The following is a 25,183-nucleotide window of genomic DNA, read 5'->3' on the forward strand; positions in this document are numbered from 1 at the left end:
CTGCTTCTCCCTCTGCCTGTGTCTCTCATGAGTAAATAAATAAAACCTTTTTGGGCAGCCCCAGTGGCACAGCAGTTTACTTTGTGTATGTCAACTCAATCTTCCTAACACCTCTATGCCAGTATTATCCCCATGTCACAGCACAGAGATGTTAAACCCACATAAAGTTCTGCAGTCACAGAATGATGTGTGGCTTCAGAAGCTGGGCTTTTAACCTCCAAACTGTTCTGCCCAAACTGCATTCCAACTGGACCAATAGAGCACGGAGCTGACTAGGCCACAGTAGGACATTCTGAATTTATCTGTTGTGTGAAGGGATGCTATTAAAGGGCTCGAAGCAAGGGATGCCTTTTAAGGATGTCCCTGGCTGGTCCTGTTTGTGATGCACATAGTATTCCAGGTGAGAAGGTCTGGTAAGGTCTTCAAGTAATCTCTCCAATTCTGTGAGGTGGGTTTTGGTGGCATTTCACAGATAAGGCGGGGGGGGGGGTGTTAAGTACCTGGAAGTTTTTTTTTTTAATTTTTATTTTATTTATGATAGTCATACAGTGAGAGAGAGAGAGGCAGAGACACAGGCAGAGGGAGAAGCAGGCTCCATGCACCGGGAGCCCCACGTGGGACTCGATCCCCGGTCTCCAGGATCGCGCCCTGGGCCAAAGGCAGGCACCAAACCGCTGCGCCACCCAGGGATCCCTACCTGGAAGCTTTTAAGGCCTCAGAGCTAGTGCCAGCTTTGTGAACTTGATTCAGCTGAAAAACATTTTTTTCAGCTGAATTTCTGAAGCCAGGTGCCATAATTGGTTACTGAATGGCACCTTCCACTCATTAATGAGGCAGAGACTGTGCCTGTTTTACAAATTAAGTAACAGAGGCTGGGAGAGCCAGGCCTAGTCTGTTCAACCCAACTCCTCTCTAGGGTTTCTGCAGTAGCCCATATGCCCCATGAGCCCCACCCATCTTCCGGAGGCCTTTCTAGAACACACATTTGGTTGTCTGGCAGGTTTCAGTAGCATATTACTATTCAGATAACTAATGTTCCATGACAATCTGGAATCCTCCAGCTCCCAAACTGTCCATCCTCTATGCTTGGTTTCTCTTTTTTTAAAGGTTTTTTTTTTTAAATTTTTTATTTATTTATGATAGTCACAGAGAGAGAGAGAGAGAGAGAGAGAGAGGCAGAGACACAGGCAGAGGGAGAAGCAGGCTCCATGCACCGGAAGCCCGACGTGGGATTCGATCCCGGGTCTCCAGGATCGCGCCCTGGGCCAGAGGCAGGCGCCAAACCGCTGCGCCACCCAGGGATCCCGGTTTCTCTTTTTTTAATGCTTGGTTTCTTAGTCCACCTGGCAAACTTCTAAGTTTTCAAGACCTTCCTGTACACCACTCAACAGACGGATTTTTTTCCTCTTTATTGCTAGACACATAAAACACCAGGGAAGGAAGAGATCCCAAAGACTTTTTTTTTTAAATTACAAGACATAGTGCATGAACCAAGGGCATGTATGGCAGGCCAGAGCCAGCAGACAGCTGGACTAAAGGCTCCTTCCCTCTTCCCAGAGCCAGGAAGAGACCGGCGGGGGGGGGGGGGGGGGGCCCTCCACCAGTCGCCAGTCCACATAGGCAGAAGGCCATCCAAAGGAAAACTTTCTACCAGAGTCTTCTCCTCCTGGAGAGAGGGCAACACCCAGGATAAGTAAAAGGTCTTTCCTTTTTCTCGGTTGTAGCCATCCAAGGAGCAAAGATGAGAAGTAGTGTCCTACATCACTTTGACCCCCTCCCCAGCTGCCCCCATACTTGGCATTTACCAAAGCCTGTCCCAGACCCTGACTAGACCCACCAGGTGCCCAAAGTTTGCTGGGGAGGGAAGAGGAGGGGAAGAGGCTAGGTGTGAAAAACAGATCTTTTATTTGCAGTCGTCACTGGGGCCGTTTCTTGTTGCTTATTTGTTTGCTGGCCTGCTCTTCCAGCTGCATGGCCAGACGCAAGGCCTTGATGACATCTGGAAGGAAGGGGTGGTGGTGCACTCGGGGTTAGTATCTCAGAGGCCCCTCTCCCTCAGGGCGGAGGCCCCATCTCCAGCCACACCCACCTTGCAGGGCTGAGAAGTGCTTGGCTTGCTGGATCATGACAGACTCTGCCTTGTTCACGAAGGTCTCCAGGTCATAGTCTGGCTGTTCAGTCATCTCGGAGAGCTCAAGCCAGCCTGGCCCTTGCTGCAGTGACATGGGGGAAGCTTGTCCACTCAGAAATGACCCAACCAATTTAGCAAATCCTTCCTGGGCCCCTACCCTCCAAAGCAGACAACACACACCAGATGCTCATTCCTCCAGCCATAGCCTGTACTCTACCTCTGGACCTCCTCCGGCAGATTATCTTCAGCTTGAATTCATCCTCTTTCCCACCTTGAACTGTCCCTCTCTCCCCACATCAAATGAATGTCACAATCTGTCTTAATACCAAGTCAGAAATGAGAGCAACAACTTTATTCTTAACCCTCCTTATCCCCAGTATCCCCAGATCCTACCAATTTTGCCCCTAACTGGTACCTGAGTCTCACGTCCTCACTCCAGTCTAGGCCCCGGCCACACTCCATCTAGGCACCAACACCTCTCTTGAACTCTTAATCTCCTAACTGCTAACTTCTAAGTGCCTCCACTCATGCCCTCCCACGTTCCCAAACCAAGCTCCACATTGTATCTAAAGCTCTGAGAAGACCAGGTCATCTGATCCCACCACACTCTGCTTTACTCCTTTCAAAGGCATCCACTGCCCTCATAACCAAGTCCAGGTGTTCGGAGTGAACCATAGGTCCTTTAGCATCAGATCTTGCTGACACAGCCACAGACTTCATCTCCATCATCTGCTCACTGCTTTTGCTTGACCAGAGCGAACCTCTCATTCTTCCTGAAAGTACCATGTCCTTTCACACGTCTGTAACCCTGAGCACTCCAGGGAGGACATGCTTAAATGCTCACTCTTCATGTTCCCTCCTTGGTTCTAAGTGGCCCACACTCCTTTCTGTGCTGCACCCTAAGCACCCTACTGGCAGAGTGCACTTTGGCCTCCCCTCACCCTCCCCTCCTGCAGCAGGAGTCACAGCAGCACCAGCATCTACCACTTGCTACATGCTGCACACTGCCTAATCCTCAGATGCAACTCTCCTGTCTTGCCCATTTTAGAGATGAAGAAACTGAGGCCTAGTGATGATAAATGACTTTCGTAAGGAAATCAGCTTATAAATAGAAGAGTCAGGACTGATCTGGTCTTATTTTAGGGCGTACTACCCATACCTCATGTTTTTGGTCCTTGGTTTCAGCACAGTGGTTGACATATAGGAAGTACTCCTCACTCACTCACTGAATAAATAAATCAAGGTCTTTGCATATTAAAGTCACCCTCCAAAATTTCAATCAGGAGGACAGAGGAGAGACACTAACTCCAGCTAGTATAATGGAGGAGGCAAGCCTGTGTGGGCCAGGCTGGGGGGGTGGGGGTGGGTATGGTAATTTGTTGTTCTAGAATAGCTAGATGAATAGATGGGAGAATGAAGGAATGGTAGGTGGAGGCCTGCCTCATGCCATCCCTATCTGAAGACCCGTGGGAGCAAAGCCCAGTCACGTTCAAGGAATGGTGCTGAGCACTACTGAGGGCCTGTGAGGGTGTATATCCAATCCCACCCTAGCCAGGGCCAGCTCCTCACTTGTATAATCTCCTTGAGCTCCTCCATAGCCCTTTCCTCCAATTCTCTGATCTGAGACATGGCTTCATTAAAGCTGGACATCTGGGAAGATAGTTCCTCATCTTCCTTGGAGAACTGAAGGGGCCAAAAGGAGAGGTACAACAGTGTGGCCTAAGTCCCGTCTCAGCAGGCCATGTTTCTGTTCTGCCTGGCCCCACCCTACACCTTACATTGCCTGAGATCAGGGACCCATGAGAGCTGGATTCCATCTCTTCTGTTTCCATTTGAACTGGCTGCTCCCCACTGGACCCACTGTGGGGGCTCAGCTCCTTGACCCTGAGGAAGAAAACAAGAAGGTGTCAGATCCCATAGGAGCCTTCTTGGCACTCACAAGACTGTAGCACCATCGGCCACGTGGTTCAAGGGGAGTAGCAGCTTTGATTTTGGCCTAGAGGACCCATGCTGGCGCCCAACCAAGGCCTGAAAGGGCAAGGGGACAAAGCAACTAGCATCATGTCTGAACTCCCAAGTTTCAGATTCACTGAGTCACAGAGAATATAGAATAGGCCCTGTGAATCCAGAGCTTCCTCTCTTCCTTTCCTCCCTCCTGCACCCCTCTCCCCATCCCACTGGCCACGAGTACCAGTACCTGTCTGCATATCTTAGTGTGTTTAAAGTATATTCACAGGAGCTTATGCCTGGTGAGATCATGGCGATCTGCAAAAGGGGTAAATAGGTGGTTAAGGGTTAGGGATCAGAGGGTAAGGGCACCAGATTGCTGCTGGAGACTGCCAGGCATTGTCTATGAGCTGCTGACACCCACACAGTATTGGAGCAGGGAGTTAATTAAGCACCTACTCTGTGCCTGGCAACTTGCCCCATGGGCAGTGAAAATTAGGGCATCTTGAAAACTGGTCCCCTGCCTTTTAAGGTGCATCTGGTTACCCCGTTGCTTTATCTCTTTATTGTCCTTCTCACCAAGGTCATATCTCAAGGCTTTGTGGCTACTGCTGGAACCTTCCATTCACCAAGGCTCAGGAATGATGGTGTTTTTTGTTTTTGTTTTTTTTTTGAATGATGGTTTAGAGCTTAGTTAGAACTTCCCACCTTCCCTAGTAGGCAGGGAAGAGGAGGAGATTCCCTGGAGAGGAAGGAGGGCAGACCCTAGCTAGCAGGGCTTATAGAGAAAATAAGGAAGGGAACAAAAGTCATTCAAGGCCATGGCCTTGGGCGGTTCAGTCAGTTAAACATCTGCCTTCAGCCCCGGTCATGACCCCAGGGTGCTGGGATAGAGTCCTGCATCAGGCTCCCTGCTTGGCGGGGAGTCTGCTTCTCCCTCTACCCCATGCCTTCCCAGTCCACTAACGTTCTCTCATTAAAAAACAAAAAACAAACCATAGCCCTTTCCTATTTACAAAGCTGGGAGCCAATGAACCTAAAGGAAGCCATAGAAGAGATGAGAATTTCTCCTGCTTTCCCATGGCCCTTCTTCTGAATTCTGGGGCCCCATTATACCAGGGAGTACTGACCATCCCCAAACCAAGAGCTGCCCAGATATACAGTAAAGAGAACAGATCCTTTCCTTCCTTTTTTTTTTTTTTTCTTTCCTTCCTTCTCAAATAGGTAAAGAGGAACTTGGTACTAAGGCATCGGTGTGGAGGGGACGTGCCTGGGTGGTGCAGTCAGTTTGGCATCCTACTCTTGATTTGGGCTCAGGGTCCTGGGATCAAGCCCCACATTGGGCTCTGCACTTGGTGAGGAGTCTGCTAGAAGATTCTCTGTCCTTCTCCATGTGCCTCTCCCTCCTACTCACGCATGCTAATGTTCTCTCTCTCAAATAAATTTTTACAACTCAGTGTCATCCTACACCTCCTGCAAAGTGACCCTACTCACCATGCAGGTCCTTGAGTTCTCCCCGATAAAGGAGTCCCTCAGCACCTGTGTCAGCTTACTCTCTCGAAACGGGGTGTGAGCCTTGTTCTGTCCGAGGGCCCTGATGCACTCCTGTGGGGCAGACAGCAGGAGCCACTGAGGTCCCTTCTGTTCTTTGGAGCCACCTATTCCCTCTCCCCCTCAGCCAGAAGCCCTCCAGGCCAACCACCTCTGGCTAGGCCCTGCTACCTTCAGAGCCAGGAGACTCTTGTTGATTTCTGCACCCTCCATGCGGGTCTGCCGGTCAGCACTGGAAGTGTCTGCACCTCTCTCATTCCCTGCCAGATCCACCAAAGAGAACTTGCCATGCACTCTCCCTTTGGCTCGAAGAAGAATCTGGAAGCAGGCGTGGGAGCGGGATGAGTTGGAGTTGGCAAATGTCTGCCCAGAGGTCCTGTCAATGGAAAGCAAAGAAAAGGTATGAGCCTGTGAGGTTACCAGCCACTGTGGCTCCCCAGAGTTCAAGCCACCCCATTCCATAGCACTAAGCTCTCTGGTACAAGGGGCACAGGTCAGGACTCTGAACAGTCCTGTATCCTACCCAGACTTCAGTTTTGTCCTCCCTAGGCAGCAGCTCTCCCTCTAGTTCTGGACTTAGCAAGTTTTCCTGGTAGTGAAAATACTGGACTCTGTGCTAGGGTCTTAGACCTGAGGGCCCAACAACACACGAGGAAGGAGGAGTTGCCGGTGTTCCTGGGCACATGGGGAGTAGGGGTCATCATGAACCACTTGTCAAAGCTTGAGGGCCCTGAGGAGGAGGCCAGCCCCCTCCCCGGGCCTCTGTAAGTCACCCAGCATCCCATTGTACCATGCCGGGTGGAAGAGCATTTCCTTAAGTCTATATAGAAGCTATGATCCCACCACTTCCAGCCTAGAACAGACCCAGAGCTCCTATTTCCTACCACAGAGGGAGGGAACAGCAAGGAAAAACCTAGAGAAGTCAGAAAGCATGCTTTGGGGTAAGAGCCTGAAAATATATCTGCACTGGTTAGACTTAAGACACTTTGACTTGCTCCTGATGAGCCTCCGGCCCTGGGTCATCTGTCCTATTGAGAGTCATCAAGGCAGGGGCCCTCATAGCGCTCAAAAAACTTCGGAGAGTGGCGGTGCTGTGTGGAAACAGCAATGGGCTCAGGGCGAGAGTCTGTCACCTGAACCAGGCATCAGGAGGTCCCCTCCCCTCCCCAGGACTCTGACCTGCAGGCACTGCCTAAGTCGATCATCTTGATGACATCGTTGGCACAGTTCACCAGGTGCTCCTGCAGCCCCACCACCTGCACCTGCTGCTTGCCGTCCTCCAGCACACGCAGCTTGGCTTTCTTGTTGAGCAGATCGAATAGCTGTGCCAGGCAGGGGAACGAGGCTAAAACCATCAGGTGACAGGCACCCCACCCAACACCCCATCCCTCTGGGCCTGTCCCAGGTTAGAGAAGGGCTGGCAGGAGGGAAGGCAGAAAGAAGCGAAGCTGGGTGGAGGGCAGTCCACTTGAAAGCAGAACGGGGCTGCCCTCAAGCTTGCTAGGACTCTGCTACTTTGCCAGCTATGGGAGCCTGGACCCGGACTTATTCCTCATCTGCAGAATAATGACGGTAATACCTCCTCATAGGTTATTGTAATGACTGAATGAGTTGAGACGAGTGCTTAGCACATGATACCATACCGATAATCAACATTAGCTATTATTATTAAGATCCTGCTCTGGGAAAGGCAACTCTGCAAAAACACAATATAGAAGTGGCAATGGAAGGTACAGAGTGTCAGGGGTGGAGGAGAGAGTGAAAGAGAATATGAACATGAGAAGGAACATGCATGATCAGGGGAAGGGTAGGAAGGTTATAAAGGGGGTGGGTCAAAGGAGGAACAGGGTACACACAGGGCAAACTTCCCATGTGGGAGGGAGGCCTGAGGAGTGTTCCTGTCACACCTGCTGAGTCTGGGCCCCATCGCACCATCAGATGCCAGGGCAGAGCAGCCCATCAAAGGTTTGGCAGCCCATAGGTTGTTTGGTTTCTACAATTTCTAACTAATCTCACGGATTTGGAAAGTTCAGGGACCCCAGTGGTATAAACAGCGGCTCCCTGGCAGCTAGTTACCTTCCCATTATAGATCTCGAAAAATGTCACATAGACTTCCAGGCCCAGATTCCGGTAGCGGGGCTGATTCTTCAGGAGGAAGACGTCTCGGGCTATGGGAGAGAGCTTGGGTTAAGTCAGCAACCTGCCTGTCTGTGCCCAACCCCACTGTGGCACAACACAGTACTTACAGGCCATGGCATAGATCCCTTTGGATGCATTCTGGGCTTTCCCAGACAGGTCTCCACCCATCGTCTGCAAAGGGAAGGGGCAGAAAACTGTGGTAAAGGGCTCCAGGCCTAGGCCAGAGCCCTACAGGCTCCACTGCCACAGTGAGCCACCGTACCACAGCTGAGAAGCTGCACCAGCTAAGGCATCTGGCACAGCAAGAGCAGGGGCATCTGTACCAAGGGAACCTTCTGCAAGGAACTTATTTGCTTCTTTTTTAGGGACCCGGTATGACACCATGGGCAGGTTTGTTCCCAGCCAGGCCTGAATACTCACATGTGTCTTGCCACTTCCTGTCTGGCCATATGCAAAACAGGTTGCTTTTCCCCCTTCAAAGATTGTCTGGACCAGTGGCCTTGCTGTGAACCTAGGAGAAAGCATAGAAGAGAATATTTATCTCTCCCCAGAATGTGCTTCCTAGAATGTGGTCCTGCTGCTCTTCTACTGCAGATCCCAGGACTCCAGGATCACACCCTGTGCCAAAGGCAGATGCTAAGCCACTGAGCCACCCAGGCGTCCTGTAAATGACTCTTAAAAACAACTTTCTGTGATGATAGAAATGCTTCTAATAGCAGCTGCTGCCACATGTGGTCATTAAGCACTTAAAATGTGCTAGTATGACTAAAGAATTGAATTCTGGGATGCCTGGCTGGCTCAGTTGGTAGAGCATGTGACTCTTGATCTCAGGGTCATGAGTTTAAGGAAAAAAAAGAAAGGAAATTCTTAATTTTGTTTATTATTTAGATAGTCACATGATGGGGATCCCTGGGTGGCTCAGCGGTTTAGCGCCTGCCTTCGGCCCAGGGCCTGATCCTGGAGATCCGGGATCGAGTCCCACATTGGGCTCCCTGCATGGAGCCTGCTTCTCACTCTGCCTGTGTCTCTGCCTTTCTCTGTGTGTCTCTCATGAATAAATAAAATCTTTAAAAAAAAAAAAAAGATAGTCACATGATGGAGAGCCTTTAGCTGGCTCAGTCAGTGGAGCATATGACTCTTGATCTTGGGGTTGTGAGTTCAAGCCCTATGTTAGGTACAAAGATTACTTAAAAATAAAACTCTGAAAAAAGATTAAAAAAATAAAACTCTGAATAACAAACAAAAAGCAAAAATCACATAAGGCTAGTGGGTGCTATATTAAGCCAAAGCAGTCCTAGTGTTTTCTGAGTCTGCTAACCTCAGTAGGGAGCAGGGTGGCCACACAAGACGCTGGAAAAGCCCCTACAGCCTGTCCAGCCCAGCCTCAGAGGAGCGCAATGGGTAGTACCTCACTTCTGTCCCATTCAAGGATGGGTTACTACCGATGCAAAATGGGATGTGACAAGCCCAAACTGGGTCTTCCTGGTGCCCAGGAGTCAGAGTTGGAGCTAGAGCTAGCTTGGGGATGGCTGATCCTAAGAAAATACAAGGAGGCCAGGCCAGGAAGGGCCTCAGAGTTCAGTGCGGCCGTGAGTAGTGTTACCACAATGTCCCACATTGAAAAGAGGAAGGCTGGGGAAAGGAAAAAAGAGGCGAGAAACCAACCTGTAGACAACTTCATTTGAAGCTGTTTCATCAAATGCAAAGTCAAAGCAGAAGGCTTGGTTCTCCAGATACTTCGTTAAGTCCACTTTTAACTTGGGCTCGTGGACCAAGAGGAGACACTTACTGGGAATGGAAATCACATCAATTTCTTTCTTGGCCAATTCTGCAGAAGGAGAGTTATTTCAGGGGATGATTCCTGGACACGGAATCACGGTCAGTCCAGAGCCTCCTCCTGATCGATCAGGGCTTACCTTGTTTATTTAGTGGACGTTTCCTCACACAGACACATATCCTGTGCTCCTCGATCTTCAGAAGGATGAGATAAGACAACCAACCAGCAAAAGGTCAGAGCAATAGTGAAAGAAGCCCTCCTCTTCTGATCCCACATCCAGTCCACTCAGGGGCCACAACCTGATCCTAGGACCCCTGCCTTGACCATTTGTTACTCTGGAGCACAGCGGCAGTTCTGAATTTCCTTCCCAGTTTTCTCACTCTGTTGCCTACGGGTTTCAGTGCTACTTCCATGATTATTAGTAAGGATCTAGCCAACCTATGGAAGCGAGGAATGTGGGAGTTTGGGAGATCAGACTCTCATCTAGCCTTACTAGCTCCAGTCCGCCAAAAGCTGAAAATACTTCAAGGGTGAGTGGAGGTTCCTACAGGCTCTCACTCCCTTAGAGGGGAGATCTGTCTCTTAATTGTACATTTAGTCAGGAAGAAGTAGAAGCCCTTTGGGTTTACTTACAGGATCAGTCATAGTAAGTGGATGGCATTCCAAAGTAGTCCGAAATTCTTTAATCATCCGGGCAAATTCCCAGTTTGGAAAGCTGTTGTCATACTCCTGTTTGGGACAAGGGCGAAAAAGGATGGACTGTTGACACATAATTGCTTTCAGAGCTCAGTGCTAAGCAGCATCAGCAACAGCTCTTTATATTATGGACACAGCACTTCAGGTGACAAAGCCCCCCCCCCCCCCATCTTACTTTCTTGGAACAATGAACCCAATTGAGGGGAAATGCACCAAACTGGAATTCCATTGCAGCACTTCCCCCACCCCACCCCATGCCATACCCATAAGTAGGGGAGAGGAGGGCTGGAAGCAGGCAACTGTCCAGTTGCTCTATTGCTACTGCACTGTGACGGGTGTGCCTATCAGCATGAAATATTCCTCACCCGAAGTCTTCACAAAAATATCTTATTTTTTCCTCTGAATCCTAATGAGAAACCAGTTAAATCTTCTAGATATCAGAACTGAAGCCTAAGAAATGCTGGGGCCCAGGGTGCCTGGGTGGCTCAGTTGGTTAAGTGTCTGCCTTCAGTTCAGGTCATGATCCCAGGGTTCTGGGATCCAGCCTGGTGTCGGGCTCCCTGGTCAGCGGGGAGCCTGCTTCTCCCTCTCCTCCCCACTCATGCTCTCTCAAGTAAGTAACATTAAAAAAAGAAAAAAAAAAATGCTGGGGCCCAACTGTATCTCTGTTGCTAGTAAAGGTGCAGTTAAGGAGAACTGTCCAAAACCCTTGACCTAAGAGAAGTACCTGTGCTCGTTTTATTCTCATTTCAGAGTTCTGGGCCCTCTTCTCTTCTCTCTTGTTCTTCATTTTTTCCATTTCCTTCACAATACATGATTTCCTCCGAACTGTGGGGGAAAGGGGAAAAAGGAAGCCCACTTTTACCTGTCTAGGCCCGCCAGCCTACTCTTCTTCAGCTACTGTACTGAGTCCTGGCCTTTCTTAGGACAAGGCCTTCCCTAGACCCTTGCTCTTAAATGACCATATGCAAGGAGAAGCAGCAATAGTGGGACTATTGGGAGAGCCAAGCCTGCAAAGTAAAGACCTGCACAAGTCTAGGCCTAACCGAAGCTCTCTCCATGCCTTTGTGGCATTTTCTCAACAACCAGAAGAGGGGACACCATCCCTAATTGCTCTTGATGGTCATTCTGGGCTGTTCTTCAGGTGTTGGCCAAGACTTGAGCTGTGACAACATCTCGACTACATAAGAGGGCTCCGGTCAGCTGGTGGGGACAGGGTTACTTCTTATGAAAGACTGATGCCACGGCCACAGGAAAACATGCCTCCATGTGACAAACATGGTTTGAACTCAGGTGCCAAAATAGGCCAGGTTTGGGACAGGATGTAATGACGTGTCCCGCACTAGAGAGAACAGCAGACGGCTCAGCGTGTCTACCTGAGTTCACAGGGTTTGCAGAAGAGCTGCCTCGGACGGAATGGACTTGCTCCTCCACCTCTTCGCTGACCATTGTCAATGGTATTTCAGCCACTGCAGGGCAGGAGGGCCTAGGGGGGCCAGCTGTGGGAGAATAAGAGTCATGGAGAAGCAGGCAGGCATACCAGAGCTGTGCTCCTTTGAGCTTAAGCACGTCATGGGCCAGGAGGAATGCAACTGAGTGCTAGCTCAGCAAGGGCTGAGAGCAGAGCTGGGGCTTTTCCCTTCACTTCAGTCATAACCCTGAACCCAGTCAGTCTCTGCAGGGGCTGGCTCTTGGAATCAAAAATCTTGGGAGGTTGGGCGCCTGGCTGGCTCAGTCAGTAGAGCAGGTGACTCTTGAAGTTTGAGCCCTAGGTTGGGTATAGAGATTAGTTACAAATAAATTTTTTTAAAGATTTTATTTATTAATGGGAGACACAGAGAGAGGCAGAGACACAGAGGGAGAAGCAGGCTCCATGCAGGGAGCCCAATGTGGAACTCGATCCCAGGACTCCAGGATCACGCCCTGAGCAGAAAAAGGCAGATGCTTAACTGCTGAACCACCCAGGTGTCCCAAAAATAAAATCTTTAAGGGGCGCCTGGGTGGCTCAGTCAGTTGAACATCTGGCTTTTTTTTTTTTTTTAAAGATTTTATTAATGAGAGACAGATTGAGAGGCAGAGACACAGGCAGAGGGAGAAGCAGGCTCCATGCAAGGAGCCCAATGTGGGACTCGATCCCGGGTCTCCAGGAGCAGGCCCCAGGCAGAAGGCGGCGCTAAACTGCTGAGCCACCGGGGCTGCCCTGAACATTTTTTTATTATTTTTTTTAAATTTATTTATGATAGAGAGAGAGAGAGAGAGAGAGAGAGAGAGAGAGAGACGCAGAGACATAGGCAGAGGGAGAAGCAGGCTCCATGCACCGGGAGCCCGATGTGGGATTCGATCCTGGGTCTCCAGGATCACGCCCTGGGCCAAAGGCAGGTGCTAAACCGCTGTGCCACCCAGGGATCCCCCTGAACATCTGACTCTTGATTTTGGCTCTGGTTGTGGTCTCAGGGTCGTGAGATCGAGCCCTACTTCAGGGGAGTCTGTTTGAGATTCTCTCTCTCCCTCTGCCTCCACCCCTTTTCTCTCTCTCTAAAATAAAGAAACAGGGGATGCCTGGGTGGCTCAGTGGTTTAGCGCCTGCCTTCGGCCCAGAGTGTAATCCTGGAGTCCCGGGATCGAGTCCCATGTTAGGCTCCCTGCATGGAGCCTGCTTCTCCCTCTGCCTGTGTCTCTGCCTCTCTGTGTCTCTCATGAATAAATAAATAAAATCTTAAAAAAAAAAAAACTTTAAAAAATAAAATCTTAAAAAAAAAATCTAGATCTTAAAGGGTATGTGAGTAGCTCAGTATGGACTTTACTATGAAGGAAAAGCCTGAAGACTTTAGGCTTGACCCAAGCATGGGTTCTCAGGCCAGGACTTTATACTCTTTTGGAAGAAAAGCCAGGACTTTCTAACTTCTCTAAAGCCTTGCAGCCTGGATGGCTAACCGGAGCAAAGACTGAAAAGGCAGGAATGACAGGAATCTGAGCAACAACTAAACTTACTGATTCAACCCAGAAAGGTACATCCTATGATAATTCGTTACTTCCCATACCTGTTTGTGACCCTTTTGTTTCCCTTCATTTTATTAGAGCTGAATTTGATACACGTAAGATGCAAGGACTTTATCTTACAAAATCTGCACCTGCTTTAGCTAATAAAAGTTAACAATTAAAAAATTTTTAAAAATTCCATTTATGGAATTCCATTTTGATCCCTGGGTGGCGCAGCGGTTTAGTGCCTGCCTTTGGCCCAGGGCGTGATCCTGGAGACCCGGGATCAAATCCCACGTCGGGCTCCCGGTGCATGGAGCCTGCTTCTCCCTCTGCCTGTGTCTCTGCCTCTCTCTCTGTGTGCCTATCATAAATAAATAAAATTAAAAAAAAATAAAATAAAAATTCCATTTATGCAAAGTCCCAAAAGGGAAAAGGTTAATTTGTGCTATCAGAAGTCACGAGTATAGGTACCCTTAGGGGCTTAGGAACTGGCAGGGAGTTTGAGGGGGGACTTCTGGGTTGCTGGTAATGCTCTGTGATCTGGGCGTTAGTTATGTGTGTTCAGTTTGTGAACTATATACTCAATGATATATTTGCATTCTGTATATATATGTTTCAATAAAATTAAAAGAGCAAAACTAATTTCCAAATAAGGGAGCAATGGAGTAGGGGAAAAACAGAACTGAAGTTAGGGGGAGTATAGGAATCTCAGGATACTCCAGAACAGGGACAGGGAAATGTGTGAGGAGCTGTTCTAGAACCTCACACAGGGAAAAGAGATTGATTACTCACTGGGAACTGAAAGATGCTTGCGGGAATTTGTAGATGCTGGTAGCTCTACCTCCATATCATTCTCCTGAGTGGTAATGCGAACCTCTGAGACAGTGGACATTCGAGTGGAGCGGCTGCGGAGACCTGCAGAACCAAGGGCGACGGCCAGTCAGTGCGGCGTGAACAGAAGGGCCGGTGGGGGCCACTAGGGGGCAGCCCTCCAAGATTCTCTATAGGGAGAGATGGGTCCAGACCACCAGGAAAGGACCCCACCCACCAACTTCCCATTCCTTCCATCCAAGGAAAGATTAGAAAGGCCAAGTACTAGTGACCCCAAAACTACTGTTTGTTCTGCCAATCTAAGAGCTTCCAAGAGCAAGGACATCTCCCACAAGAACATCTGTCTTGAGTAAATGGAGGGATCCTATAGCCAATCCGAAATCCTTTCTGAAGAGCCAGACCTAATCTCTGGGGGGGGGGGGGGGGGGGGGAGGGGAGGCACTATTAAGCCTTAAGAGCAGGGACACCCACCACTGTACAATCTTCTCATATTTTTTTAAAGACTTATTTAATTACTTATGATAGACAGAGAGAGAGGCAGAGACACAGGCAGAGGGAGAAGCAGGCTCCATGCCAGGAGCCCGATGGGGAACTCAATCTCGGGACTCCAGGACCGTGCCCTGGACCAAAGGCAGGCGCTAAACCGGTGAGCCACCCAGGGATCCCCCAATCTTCTCATATTTCAAAACACCACCGTAAGGTAAATAACATTCTTCCCATCTGATGGAAGGGGGGGGCATGAAGGCTCAGAGAAATTAAGTGGCTTACTCATTGTCACTCAATTAGTAAATGTTGGAGCCAGTATGTGAACCCAAGAGTGTCAGATTCCAAACTCTGGGCTTTTTCTACTGCTCCAGGATCCTTTACAGAGCCAGGCGAAGGCCATGTCACCAGATCCCTGTATCATCAGGGTCAGCTATACTGATTTTCTGGAATCTTAAAAGAATGCTAACTGAGACCAACAACTAAGTCACATTTTGAATCATTAACTCTACCGACTCACATAGTTTCCCTCCATAAGAGAAATGCTTTATCACCTATGAAGTCAGAAACTTGAAAATAGAATACACGGTACAAAATAAGTAAGTTTCAACTTTTTAAAAAAGATTTTATTTATTCATGAGAGACACAGAGAGAGAGGCAGAGACACAGGCAGAGGGAGAAGCAGGCTCCACGCAGGGAGCCCGACGCAGGACTTGATCCCAGGACCCCAGGATCACACCCTGGGCCAAAGGCAGGTGCTAAACCACTGAGCCCCCCAGGCTGCCCCGTACTGAATTTCTGAGTCTCCTAAGTCTAGGCTGATCTGATGGCTCTGTATAATCCAGGTCTTTCATTAAGAGCATAGATAATTATAATTTTCCTATTTCTCAAAAGATTGGTAATCTCATGTTTCATTTCTACTACTGAATAGCATGTACCTTTATTAGGATTGTTTTTCACTGACAGGGGCTGTGGCAATGTCCTTTGGGGACATACATAAAGACCATTCCCATTTCTCTTGCAGGTCCTTATGGTACAGCTAATAAGGTGGCCCAGCACCACACCACTCAGGCCCAGCCCAAGCTTGCAAATGTACCACCTTTCACCTGGGCTCCTCCAAACCTGAAGCTCCTGGCAAGTAGTTCCTGGGCCCCTGTGGTAGCTTAGACCATGTCAGGGCAGTGATCACCTCCGGCTGGGATAGGCCATGCAGGCTGCGAGACACAGCAGGCTCTGAGTCCTAAGTTGGATTTCTTGGGCACTTTGCACCTATAGCCACCTCAGCCCCTATAGCTAGAGACTACTGTAGTCAGTTGTTTATGTTAACTACTTCTGCAGAGAAAACCTTCTATACTTCAAAGCAACACTACTATTCCTCCCATCCCACCCCACCTTCAGAGCTCCATAGCACTGTTGATTATACAGCCCAGACCTAGCTTTTCTCAAGGCCTGCTTACCACCTCACTCCAAAGCACACTGTTCTCTCGAGGAAAGAAAACAAGCCCATTAATGGCCGATTATTGCCCTGGATTCTACAGGAATTGGCAAATCACCCACATGCATCAGGTCCCTGAGAGGTTGGCCTAAACACTGGATTATTTTTTTTCTGAAAGCACTTCATCGAAGGATGACTGAGGGATCCCTGGGTGGCGCAGCGGTTTGGCGCCTGCCTTTGGCCCAGGGCGTGATCCTGGAGGCCCGGGATCGAGTCCCACGTCGGGCTCCCAGTGCATGGAGCCTGCTTCTCCCTCTGCCTGTGTCTCTGCCTCGCTCTCTCTCTGTGACTATCATTAAAAAAAAAAAAAAAAAAAAAAAAGAAAAAAAAGAAAGTACTTCATCGAAGTATGACTGAAATACAAAAAGCTGTAGATATTTGGGGTGCCTGGGTGGCTCAGTCAGTTAAGCATCTGCCTTTAGCTCAGGTCATGATCTTGGGGTCCTGGGATCAAGCCCCATATCAGGTTCCTTGCTCAGCAGGAAGTCTGCTCTTCCCTCTACCTCTGCCCCTCCCCTCTGACTGTGCTCTGTTTCTTGCTTTCTCTCAAATAAATAAAATCTAAAAAAAAACAAACAAAAAACAACACCTGGGGCTTTTTGGGGGACTCAAATGGTTGGGCATCTGCCTTTGGCTCAGGTCGTGATCCCTAGGGCCTGGGATCAAGCCTCATGTTGGGCTCCCAGCTCAGTTGGGAGTCTGCTTCTTCTGCTTGTGCTCTCTCTCAAGTGAATAAATAAATCTTAAAAAAAAAAAAAAAAAGGCTATAGATATTTAATGTATTCAAAACTCAACATGTCTGGAGATAAAACACCCATGAAACTATCATTATAATCAATGCAATAAGCTTACCCATCACTTCTTAAGGTTTGTTCCTGCTCCCCTTGTTTTGTATTTTATTTTTGATTTTTTTTTTATTTTTAAGGTTTTATTTATTCATTCATTGAGACACACAGAGAGAGAGAGAAGCAGAGACACAGGCAGAGGGAGAAGCAGGCTCCATGCAGGGAGCCCGACGTGGGACTCGATCCCGGGTCTCCAGGATCACATCCGGGGCTGCAGGCGGCACTAAACTGCTGCGCCACCAGGGCTGCCCTGCTTTGTTGTTAATATAAGATCTACTCTAATAGAAAAATTTTAAGTATACAAGAGTGTTGTTAATCATAGGCCAGATGTTGTACATTAGATCTCCAGAATTAATTTCCCATAAGTGAAGTATCTCATAGAGCTTTGGACTCTTCGACTACAGTCTCCCTATTTCTCCCTTTCTGTAGGTTGGCTTCTTCCTCATGAAAATGCTTAGAAGACAGGGCAGGACTCAGCCAACATAGAGCCACCTGTCAAAGTGGAGCAATGAGTTTATGTCACAACTTCCTGTGCCCCACGAACATTATCCCTGGCACAAACCCCATGAAAAGCCAATAGAAATCCATTTACCTTCCTTTGGAGCAGGAATTTTGGAGTGGACTGATCTGCGTTTTTGTTTCTGAAAAACAAAACAAACCATCACAATATATGGCTCCTATCAATGTTCAAGGACCTATCTTAGGTCCATGTTTTATACTCAAGTCCTAGGCAGTCAAGTAAGCAAAAGCCAACAAGCCAAGCAAATCATCTGGGGCACTGGTTTGACCAGATGACAAGCATCTACCTGGACCGTTACATTCTCCTGCAGGGACAGATCGTCCTTTGGGTGTAAGGGAAGAAGTTGTAAAAGTTCTGGGTTTATTGCGGCCACATCATCAAAATCAATCTGCAAAGAGCAAATAAAAAGTTTCAGTGGAACAATACAGCTTCAATCCAAGTGCATCTCTGCCACCAAGGTTGCCCCTAGATTCAGAATTTACCAACTTTAAGTTCCACCAAGTACCAATAGCTATAAACAAATAGTCCTTAGTTATAGTTTACCATCTAGATGGATATTAGTTTCTGATTGCCAAGCCAATGGTAGACGTCACTGATGAGAACGAGGTAAAGAGCTGGGCAGACAGACAGGCAAACAGGTAGTCCACAGTAGATCTAGGCCACTTGGCTCCCCTATTGTTCTGCTGGGCACAGTCTCTGAGCACCTCTTGTTGGCTGACTTGGAGGAGGAAACAAGTTCTAACTGTCCCGGAGACAGACAAAATGAAGGGCCCCTCAGGATCTTATGGGCGGGGACAAGTTCCCAAGAGCTGCTACCTAACCCTAAGTCTACCTACATTTTCTACTGGGCCCAGAAACTTCTACCTGAGTCAGGGCTGCCTGTTCATGCCTTCCCTACTTCTACTCATGCCTATAATGAGGTCACAATTCTAGGTTTACATCACCAGAGTCCTGCAACCCTACAGGAACAACTCAAACTTCATCAGCATACTTCACAGCAGTTCCAACAAACCAACACAGTAACAACTTGGTTATCTGTATCTTGAAAAGTTTTTTAAATATTTATTTATTCATGACAGAGAGAGAAAGACAGAGAAAGGCAGAGAGAAAAGCAGGCTTCATGCAGGGAGCCTGACATGGGACTCGATCCCGGGTCTCCAGGATCAGGCCCTGGGCTGAATGCGGCGCTAAACCGCTGAGCCACCTGGGCTGCCCCTCCTGAGATGTTTCAAAGCTGAAGCATGTACTCCAGGATGACAGCTTTACCTCTTATATATGCAACCTATATTTATTAACTAGCTTACTTAAACATTTATTAGATGCAATTAAGGCAGTAGGGGGAAAATATTTAAAGATGAATTAAGACATACATTGCCTTTGCCTTCAATTAGCTCATAGTCTAATGGAGAAATCCTATGCACAGAGGGCTAGAAACCAAAGCAGCACAGGACAGACGAAGATAGAATCACCAAACACAAAAGCTGGCAAGTACTTTGGTAACTACACTTTTGTCCCCGTTTCTTGGGCAGCTACAAACCTTTACTACATACTCCTGTTTCTGACAAACCATAGAAAAACAACATAGGAGACCAATGATCTAACCCTAGTTCTGACATTAACTCTGATGCTGATGATTCAGGACGAGTATCCCAGGAAGGAGTTAAGAGTGACAGTGTGAAGGCAACAAGGTACTAGGCATGGTCACAGAGTGGGCATTGTAACCCCATGACCCATTTGCCCCTGGCACAGCATACTTTGGAAGTAGAGTGTATGGTACAAAGAAAAAGGCTGACTGAGGTCAGATCCTGAAAAGGCTTTGAATGCCTCGCTAAGAAGTTTAGACCTTATTCCACAGGCAGTATCTGAGCTGGAGTGAGGCCCAACAAGAGCTATATTTCTAAACAAAAATAAGCTGATGAACAAAAATCCCAAGGAATTATTAAACAGCTGGTTGAAAAGAATTTTAGGAATCTCGATTCAAGGGCAGATAGTGTAAAGTATTCAGTCCTTTTATTTCTCAAAAGTACCCCCTAAATATCTGCATACCTACCATAAGGCACTATGCCAGGCAAGTCCCTTTCATGTGTTACCACATTATGCTCCATGAAAGAGGGTCCAGGTCTATCTCACCTGCCTCAGTGTAGTATCTGGCATTTTGGAACCAGCACAAAAATATCTGTTGAATAAATCCTCACAACAACCTCATCAGGAAGATATTATCATCATCCTCATTTTTGGGTGAGGAAACTGAATTTTTTTTTTAATATTTTATTTATTCAGAGAGAGAGAGAGAGAGAGAGAGAGAGAGAGAGAGAGAGAGGCAGAGACACAGGCAGAGGGAGGATGCGGGACTCGATCCAGTGTCTCCAGGATCACACCCTGGGCTGCAGGCGGTGCTAAACCGCTGTGCCACTGGGGCTACCCGGAAACTGAATTTTTAAGAGAGTTGGAAACCTGCTTGAGAACACAAAATAGTGGCAGACCCAGACTAGGATCCAGGTTTTCATACTTCTAACCTGGTGAACTTTATATCACACGACAATGCCTCTAAAACATAAATGCTCGGCAGCCCCGGTGGCTCAGCAGTTTAGCGCTGCCTTCCGCCCAGGGTGTGATTCTAGAGACCCAGGGTTGAGTCCCACATCAGGCTCTCTGCATGGAGCCTGCTTATCCCTCTGCCTGTGTCTCTGCCTCTCTGTCTCTCATGCATAAATAAATAAAATCTTAAACAAACAAACATAAATGCCTTAGTCATATCTTTCCTCTTCTCAAAATCTTTCCAAGGCTCGCTAGTGCCTGCAGAATAAAATCTTAAACATCTTAGTGCAAGAGATGAAGACCCTCTGGTCTCCTTTATCAACTGTCCAGTATCCTGAGCCTTCCACTGCCTGAAGTGAGCTTCTTCACTAGTCCCCATGAGGGCCAGCTCACTATTTCTGCTAAGCCTACCCATCATGCCCCCATTAAGTCAAGCTCATCCACAGTGAGCTACCACCTGAGCTGCTCTAACACTATTCAGCTGTGCCATTTATCAGATACTTTCTGTTATTTGGTTTCAGAAATGCTTTTTCTGCTCAACTGGGTTATCAGTTTTCCTCCTGAAGTCAATGTCATAGGTAGTTTGTGCTCAGAAGCTAGTGTACATAAGTAAGGTTTTAGGATTCTGTGCAGCTTGTCTTCTACAAACACACCAGAAACTGTTGATTGCTTCAATTTAGACCAGGCTTGACTAAATAAAATCCCAATGTGTCCAAAGGGGACCATGTTTAAGAAAGGCAACATCAGCAACGAGGCCTCACAAGTTCCATTTCCGCACAGATCTTTTTGTTTTTAAGATTTTGAGACAGAGAGCGGGTGAGCGAGAGTGAGCGAGCAAGCATGAGCAGGGGGAGGGAGAGGGGCAGAAGGAGAGAGAGCAGCTGACTCTGCGCTGAGCAGGGAGCTCGATGTGGGGCTCCATACCAGGACCTTGGGATCATGACCTGAGCCAAAGGCAGATGCTTAACTGACTGAGCCACACAGATGCCCCGGTTTATTTTTTAAAGTAATCTCTGCCCAATATGGGACTCGAACTCAGGACCCCGAGATCAAGCGTCACATGCTCTAGCAACTGAGCCAGCCAGGTGCCCCTTCACACAGATCTTTTAGGGAGGAAGGTGTTAAATGCAGTAGAGGCATTCTCATGGAACTTACCTCTTTGCCCTTTGTGGCATCTCCTTCTGTCCATTCAACCGAAACGCAGGATTTCTCCAAGTTCACAGTCCTTACATTGGCACTGTGAATTATGCCTACAGTATGAAAGGTCCAGGTTACCCATCTTTTCCACTTTTAGGATCCCACAGAGACTCTCAATATGGAGTTGACCTGAAGGAAGGGACAGCTGCCTTTTTCTTTCTTTTTAACACTAAAAGCCAAATAAACCTCCTGGCACCTCACCCTTAGAACATCACATGATGACGCAGGCAGGGAACAGGTCTTGAAACCGAGCTGGAGGGGATAAGGACTCACCTCCACTCAAAGGAGCTTAGGTAGGTCTAGGCAAGGGAGTCACTCTAGTCCTTAGGCACTGTTCCTCACCACGCACGGAGGGTCCGGCGCCCTCGGGTTTCCCTATCTCGCTCCTGAAAGGTTATGTCTGACTCCTAATGACAGAGTATTAGACCTGCCAGAGATGCGGCAGCTGTTTAACCAAAAAAAAAAAAAAAAAAAAAAAAAAAAAGGACAGAACTGTAAGCTCCTGAAGAGCCAAGGGTCTTTTCTGCCTGATGAACCCTGAATCCCAGTGCCTGATGTACTGCAAGTGTGGAATATTTGGAGGAGAGTAAAGGGGCCAGGAAGCCGAGGTCCCTACAAAAGCAAGGTAGTTTCAGGGGAGCCCCGCCCACTTCCGAGGACAGGCAGGGGAAATCCACCGCCGCTGGAGGCCCCCGGACCCGGGTGGAAAAGACCGACGGCCAGTGCAGAGACGCAGACGAGGCGCGGGCGGGGGAACCCCCGCAGCGTCTGGGCCCCGCGGTCCGGAGGGGAGAAGCAACTGCAGCCGTCTAACCCCCCACGCGTCCCCTGGGCTTCGCGACCCCGCCCCTCACCATTACTGCGTTGGATATTGATGGTGAGACCGGGAAACAGGCGAGACTGAAGCGACGAGTCCATGGGCAGTCGTCGGGAAGAGAAACAACTGCTCCACAACAACGCCGCGCAAACCGCCGCAATTTAAACCCCGCGCGCCCGCCTCTCTGGGGAACACCACGCCGCCGCCCACCTCGCTTCCGCCAGTCGCCGGCGCCCTCCACGGCCTTGTGGGATATGTAGTCTCGGCAAGATTCTTCCGGCGTCTAGGCCCGCCCACCCGCCTGGCCACACCCCCGCCCGCCGGGCTGGAGGGTTCCGGTTGCCGGCCTTCCGCGCCGAGCGTGCCGCGTTGAGCACCTGCGTAAGGTTAGAGACCGAGGGCTGTGCACTCCTTCAGCCGTGGGTTCGAATCCCGACTTCTTCGGTTACTAGCTCAGTGAACTTGGGCAGTTTAGAAACTGGACTCTGGGTTTCCTTCTTTGCACAGTGAGGAGCACGCTTTCTTCCTCACGGAGTTACTGCGAATTTTAAATGAGGAACTACGTTTAAAGTGCCTGGGAGACACAGATTACCTGGATGTTTATTGTCTGCCACGTGCGGGACAGTGCTGGGGGCTAAGGATAATAATAGTGACCAGGATACAGTTCTTGCCCTCCTTGACCTAACATTTCTAATATAAACAGGGAACAAAAGAAGTAACAATTATGAATTGTGGTAAGTGCCCCGAGGGAAACTGACGGTGGAGATAGGAAATAATGGAAGGGCGCCTGCCTCCGGCTCAGGTCCTGATCCCAGGGCCCTGGGAGCCGGCCGGCCCCCTCTCCCACTGCCTGCTGCTGCTGCTCGGCGCGGAAGGCCGGCAACCGGAACCCTCCCGCCCGGCGGGCGGGGGTGTGGCCAGGCGGGTGGGCGGGCCTAGACGCCGGAAGAATCTTGCCGAGACTACATATCCCACAAGGCCGTGGAGGGCGCAGTAATAGTGAGGGGCGGGGTCGCGAAGCCGAGGGGACCCGTGGCGGGCTATTAGACCGCTGCACTTGCTGCTCCCCTCCGACCCGCGGGGCCGAGACGCTGCGGGGGCTTACCCCCGCCCGCGCTCTGCACTGGAGAAACTTGAAGATGGAATAGGTATGAAAGATTTTAGGGAATTATTTCTAATTTACTGAAGTATAACAATGATGCCCTGATTATGTGAGAGAATGTTCTTATTCTTGGGAGATGCATGGTGAAATACTTAGAGCAAGAGAGTCATGATGTTTGCGACTTTTTTTTTTTTGAGATTTATTTATTCACGGGAGACACAGAGACACAGAGAGAGAGGCAGAGACACAGGCAGAGAGAGAAGCAGGCTCCATGCAGGGAGCCCGATGTGGGACTCCATCCGGGACTCCAGGATCACGCCCTGGGCCAAAGGCAGATGCTCAACCGCTGAGCCACCCAGGTGTCCCATGTTTGCAACTTTCAAATAGTTCAGAAAAAGTAATGAAGAAAACCAGGATGTCACCCTAAAATGTGCCTCTTTGACATAAAAATTATTTTGAGTTGAAGCCAATTATGAAGCAGCATATACAGAAAAAGTTCTCTTTACCCTTCCCCTTTCTGCCTAAAGCCAGAATATCAATTTTCCTTTACTGGGGGGACTCTAGACCCTCACCCACCCAGTAATAGCACCAGAGGAATCTGCAAACAAACTTTAACTCCATTAGCCTCCCGTCCCCCCATATATTTATCTTCCCAGGGTTTCCTGTTCTTGGAGCCTAAAACTTTTTTCCTTTGTCCTGTTTCTCTACAACTTTATCATTCTTTGTTGAAGATGCTATATAAGCCCAAGTTCTGGCCACCTCTTTAATTTACTAATTCTTTAAAATTTTCCCATGTATACAGGAGATACACATGTTAATGCACTTCTGTTTGCTTTTCTCATTACTCTTTTTTTTTTTAAAGTAGGTTCCATGCCCAATATGGGGCTTGAATTCAGGGTCCTGAGATTGAGAATTGAGAATACATGCTGTATGTGTTGACCGAGCCAGCCAGGCACCCCCACTCCTCACCCTTTGCTTTTTTAATTCATCTATTGTTACAGAACCCCAACTGAGAACCTAGAAGGGTAGAAGGAAAGAATATTTTTCTTCCCCTATAATAACATACAAATAAACTAAGGGTGAGATGGCACAATGTTAAGAGATGTTGAATTAGGTTGGTGGGTATATAGGTGGTTGCTATAGTAGTCCTTCAACCTTATTGTCTGTCTGAAATTTTTTTTTGAAATTTTTCATAACAAAAGTGGGGGAAATTATTAAATGGAGCAGATAAGATAGTGAATGAATCTACACTGATAGTTTGTAGCTCCTTCCCCCAAAACCTGAAGATGCCTCCGAAGTGAAAGTCTCAGATTCGTTTTAAAATAATCCAATAATCTGGGATGCCTGGGTGGCTCAGTGGTTGAGTGTCTGCCTTTGGCTAAGGGCATGATCCCCCGGGGTGTTGGGATCGAGACCCACATCGGGCTCCTTGTTTGGAGCCTGCTTTTCCCTCTGCCTGTGTCTCTGCCTCTCTCTGGGTCTCTAATGAATAAATAAATAAAATCTTAAAAAAAAAAAAAAAACCCTCAGGATCCCTGGATGGCTCAGCGGTTTGGCGCCTGCCTTCGGCCCAGGGTGTGATCCTGGAGACCTGGGATTGAGTCCCACGTCGGGCTCCCTGCATGGAGCCTGCTTCTCCCTCTGCCTGTGTCTCTGCATCTCTCTCTCTCTCTCTCTCTCTCTCTCTCTCTCTGTGTGTCTCATGAATAAATAAAATCTAAAAAAAAAAATACCCCAAATTGTACCAATGTAAATGCTTCCGCAGTGAAGGTTCTTTAAGGGGAAACTCAGTGGGAGCTATCCATTTAGAATAAAAATCCCATTTGTTGTCTTGGGCTACAGGAACATTTTTTCTTTTTCTTTTTTCTTTTTTTTGTTTAATCTCTGCACCCTAGGTGAGGCTGGAACTGATGACTGGAAGATCAAGAGTCGCATACTCCTCCAACCCAGCCAGCCAGGCATCCCTTTTCTTACTCTTATAATGCACTTTCATCATTTTTTAATGTTCTTTTCAGTGCATTTGTAATTCCAGTATCGTTAAGCGTTATATTAGTTTCAGGTGTACAGTATAGGGATTCAACACCTCCATAATCACCTGGCCCTCATCACAGCTCCTTAACCCCCATCACCTA

General features: G+C 48.4%; 1 protein-coding gene across 3 annotated transcripts; it reads right to left on the bottom strand.

Annotated features, from left to right (window-relative positions):
* Window positions 1-1,394: 1,394 nt before the first annotated feature.
* On the bottom strand, window positions 1,395-22,158 carry KIF2C (kinesin family member 2C). Of its 3 annotated transcripts, XM_055342178.1 has the most exons (21): window positions 21,987-22,158; window positions 21,091-21,185; window positions 17,684-17,785; window positions 17,470-17,518; window positions 14,016-14,138; window positions 11,618-11,740; window positions 10,969-11,069; window positions 10,179-10,274; window positions 9,685-9,739; window positions 9,434-9,596; window positions 8,189-8,279; window positions 7,876-7,939; window positions 7,706-7,797; window positions 6,809-6,951; window positions 5,801-6,005; window positions 5,573-5,683; window positions 4,329-4,396; window positions 3,910-4,015; window positions 3,701-3,814; window positions 2,090-2,213; window positions 1,395-1,999 (listed from the first exon to the last, which is right to left on the bottom strand). In XM_055342178.1, exons 1-21 carry the CDS (start codon window positions 22,048-22,050, stop codon window positions 1,917-1,919), a joined length of 2,172 nt encoding a protein of 723 aa, XP_055198153.1. In that variant the 5' UTR covers window positions 22,051-22,158; the 3' UTR covers window positions 1,395-1,916. The 3 variants fall into 3 exon arrangements, 2 of the variants coding, with proteins under 2 accessions (XP_055198153.1, XP_055198154.1); XM_055342179.1 differs by lacking the exon at window positions 11,618-11,740; XR_008666709.1 differs by lacking the exons at window positions 1,395-1,999; window positions 4,329-4,396 and having other exon boundaries at window positions 2,101-2,213.
* Window positions 22,159-25,183: the final 3,025 nt, after the last annotated feature.

Source organism: Nyctereutes procyonoides, unplaced genomic scaffold (assembly GCF_905146905.1).
Source record: "Nyctereutes procyonoides isolate TBG_1078 unplaced genomic scaffold, NYPRO_anot_genome, whole genome shotgun sequence".
Taxonomy (NCBI): Eukaryota; Metazoa; Chordata; class Mammalia; order Carnivora; family Canidae; genus Nyctereutes; species Nyctereutes procyonoides.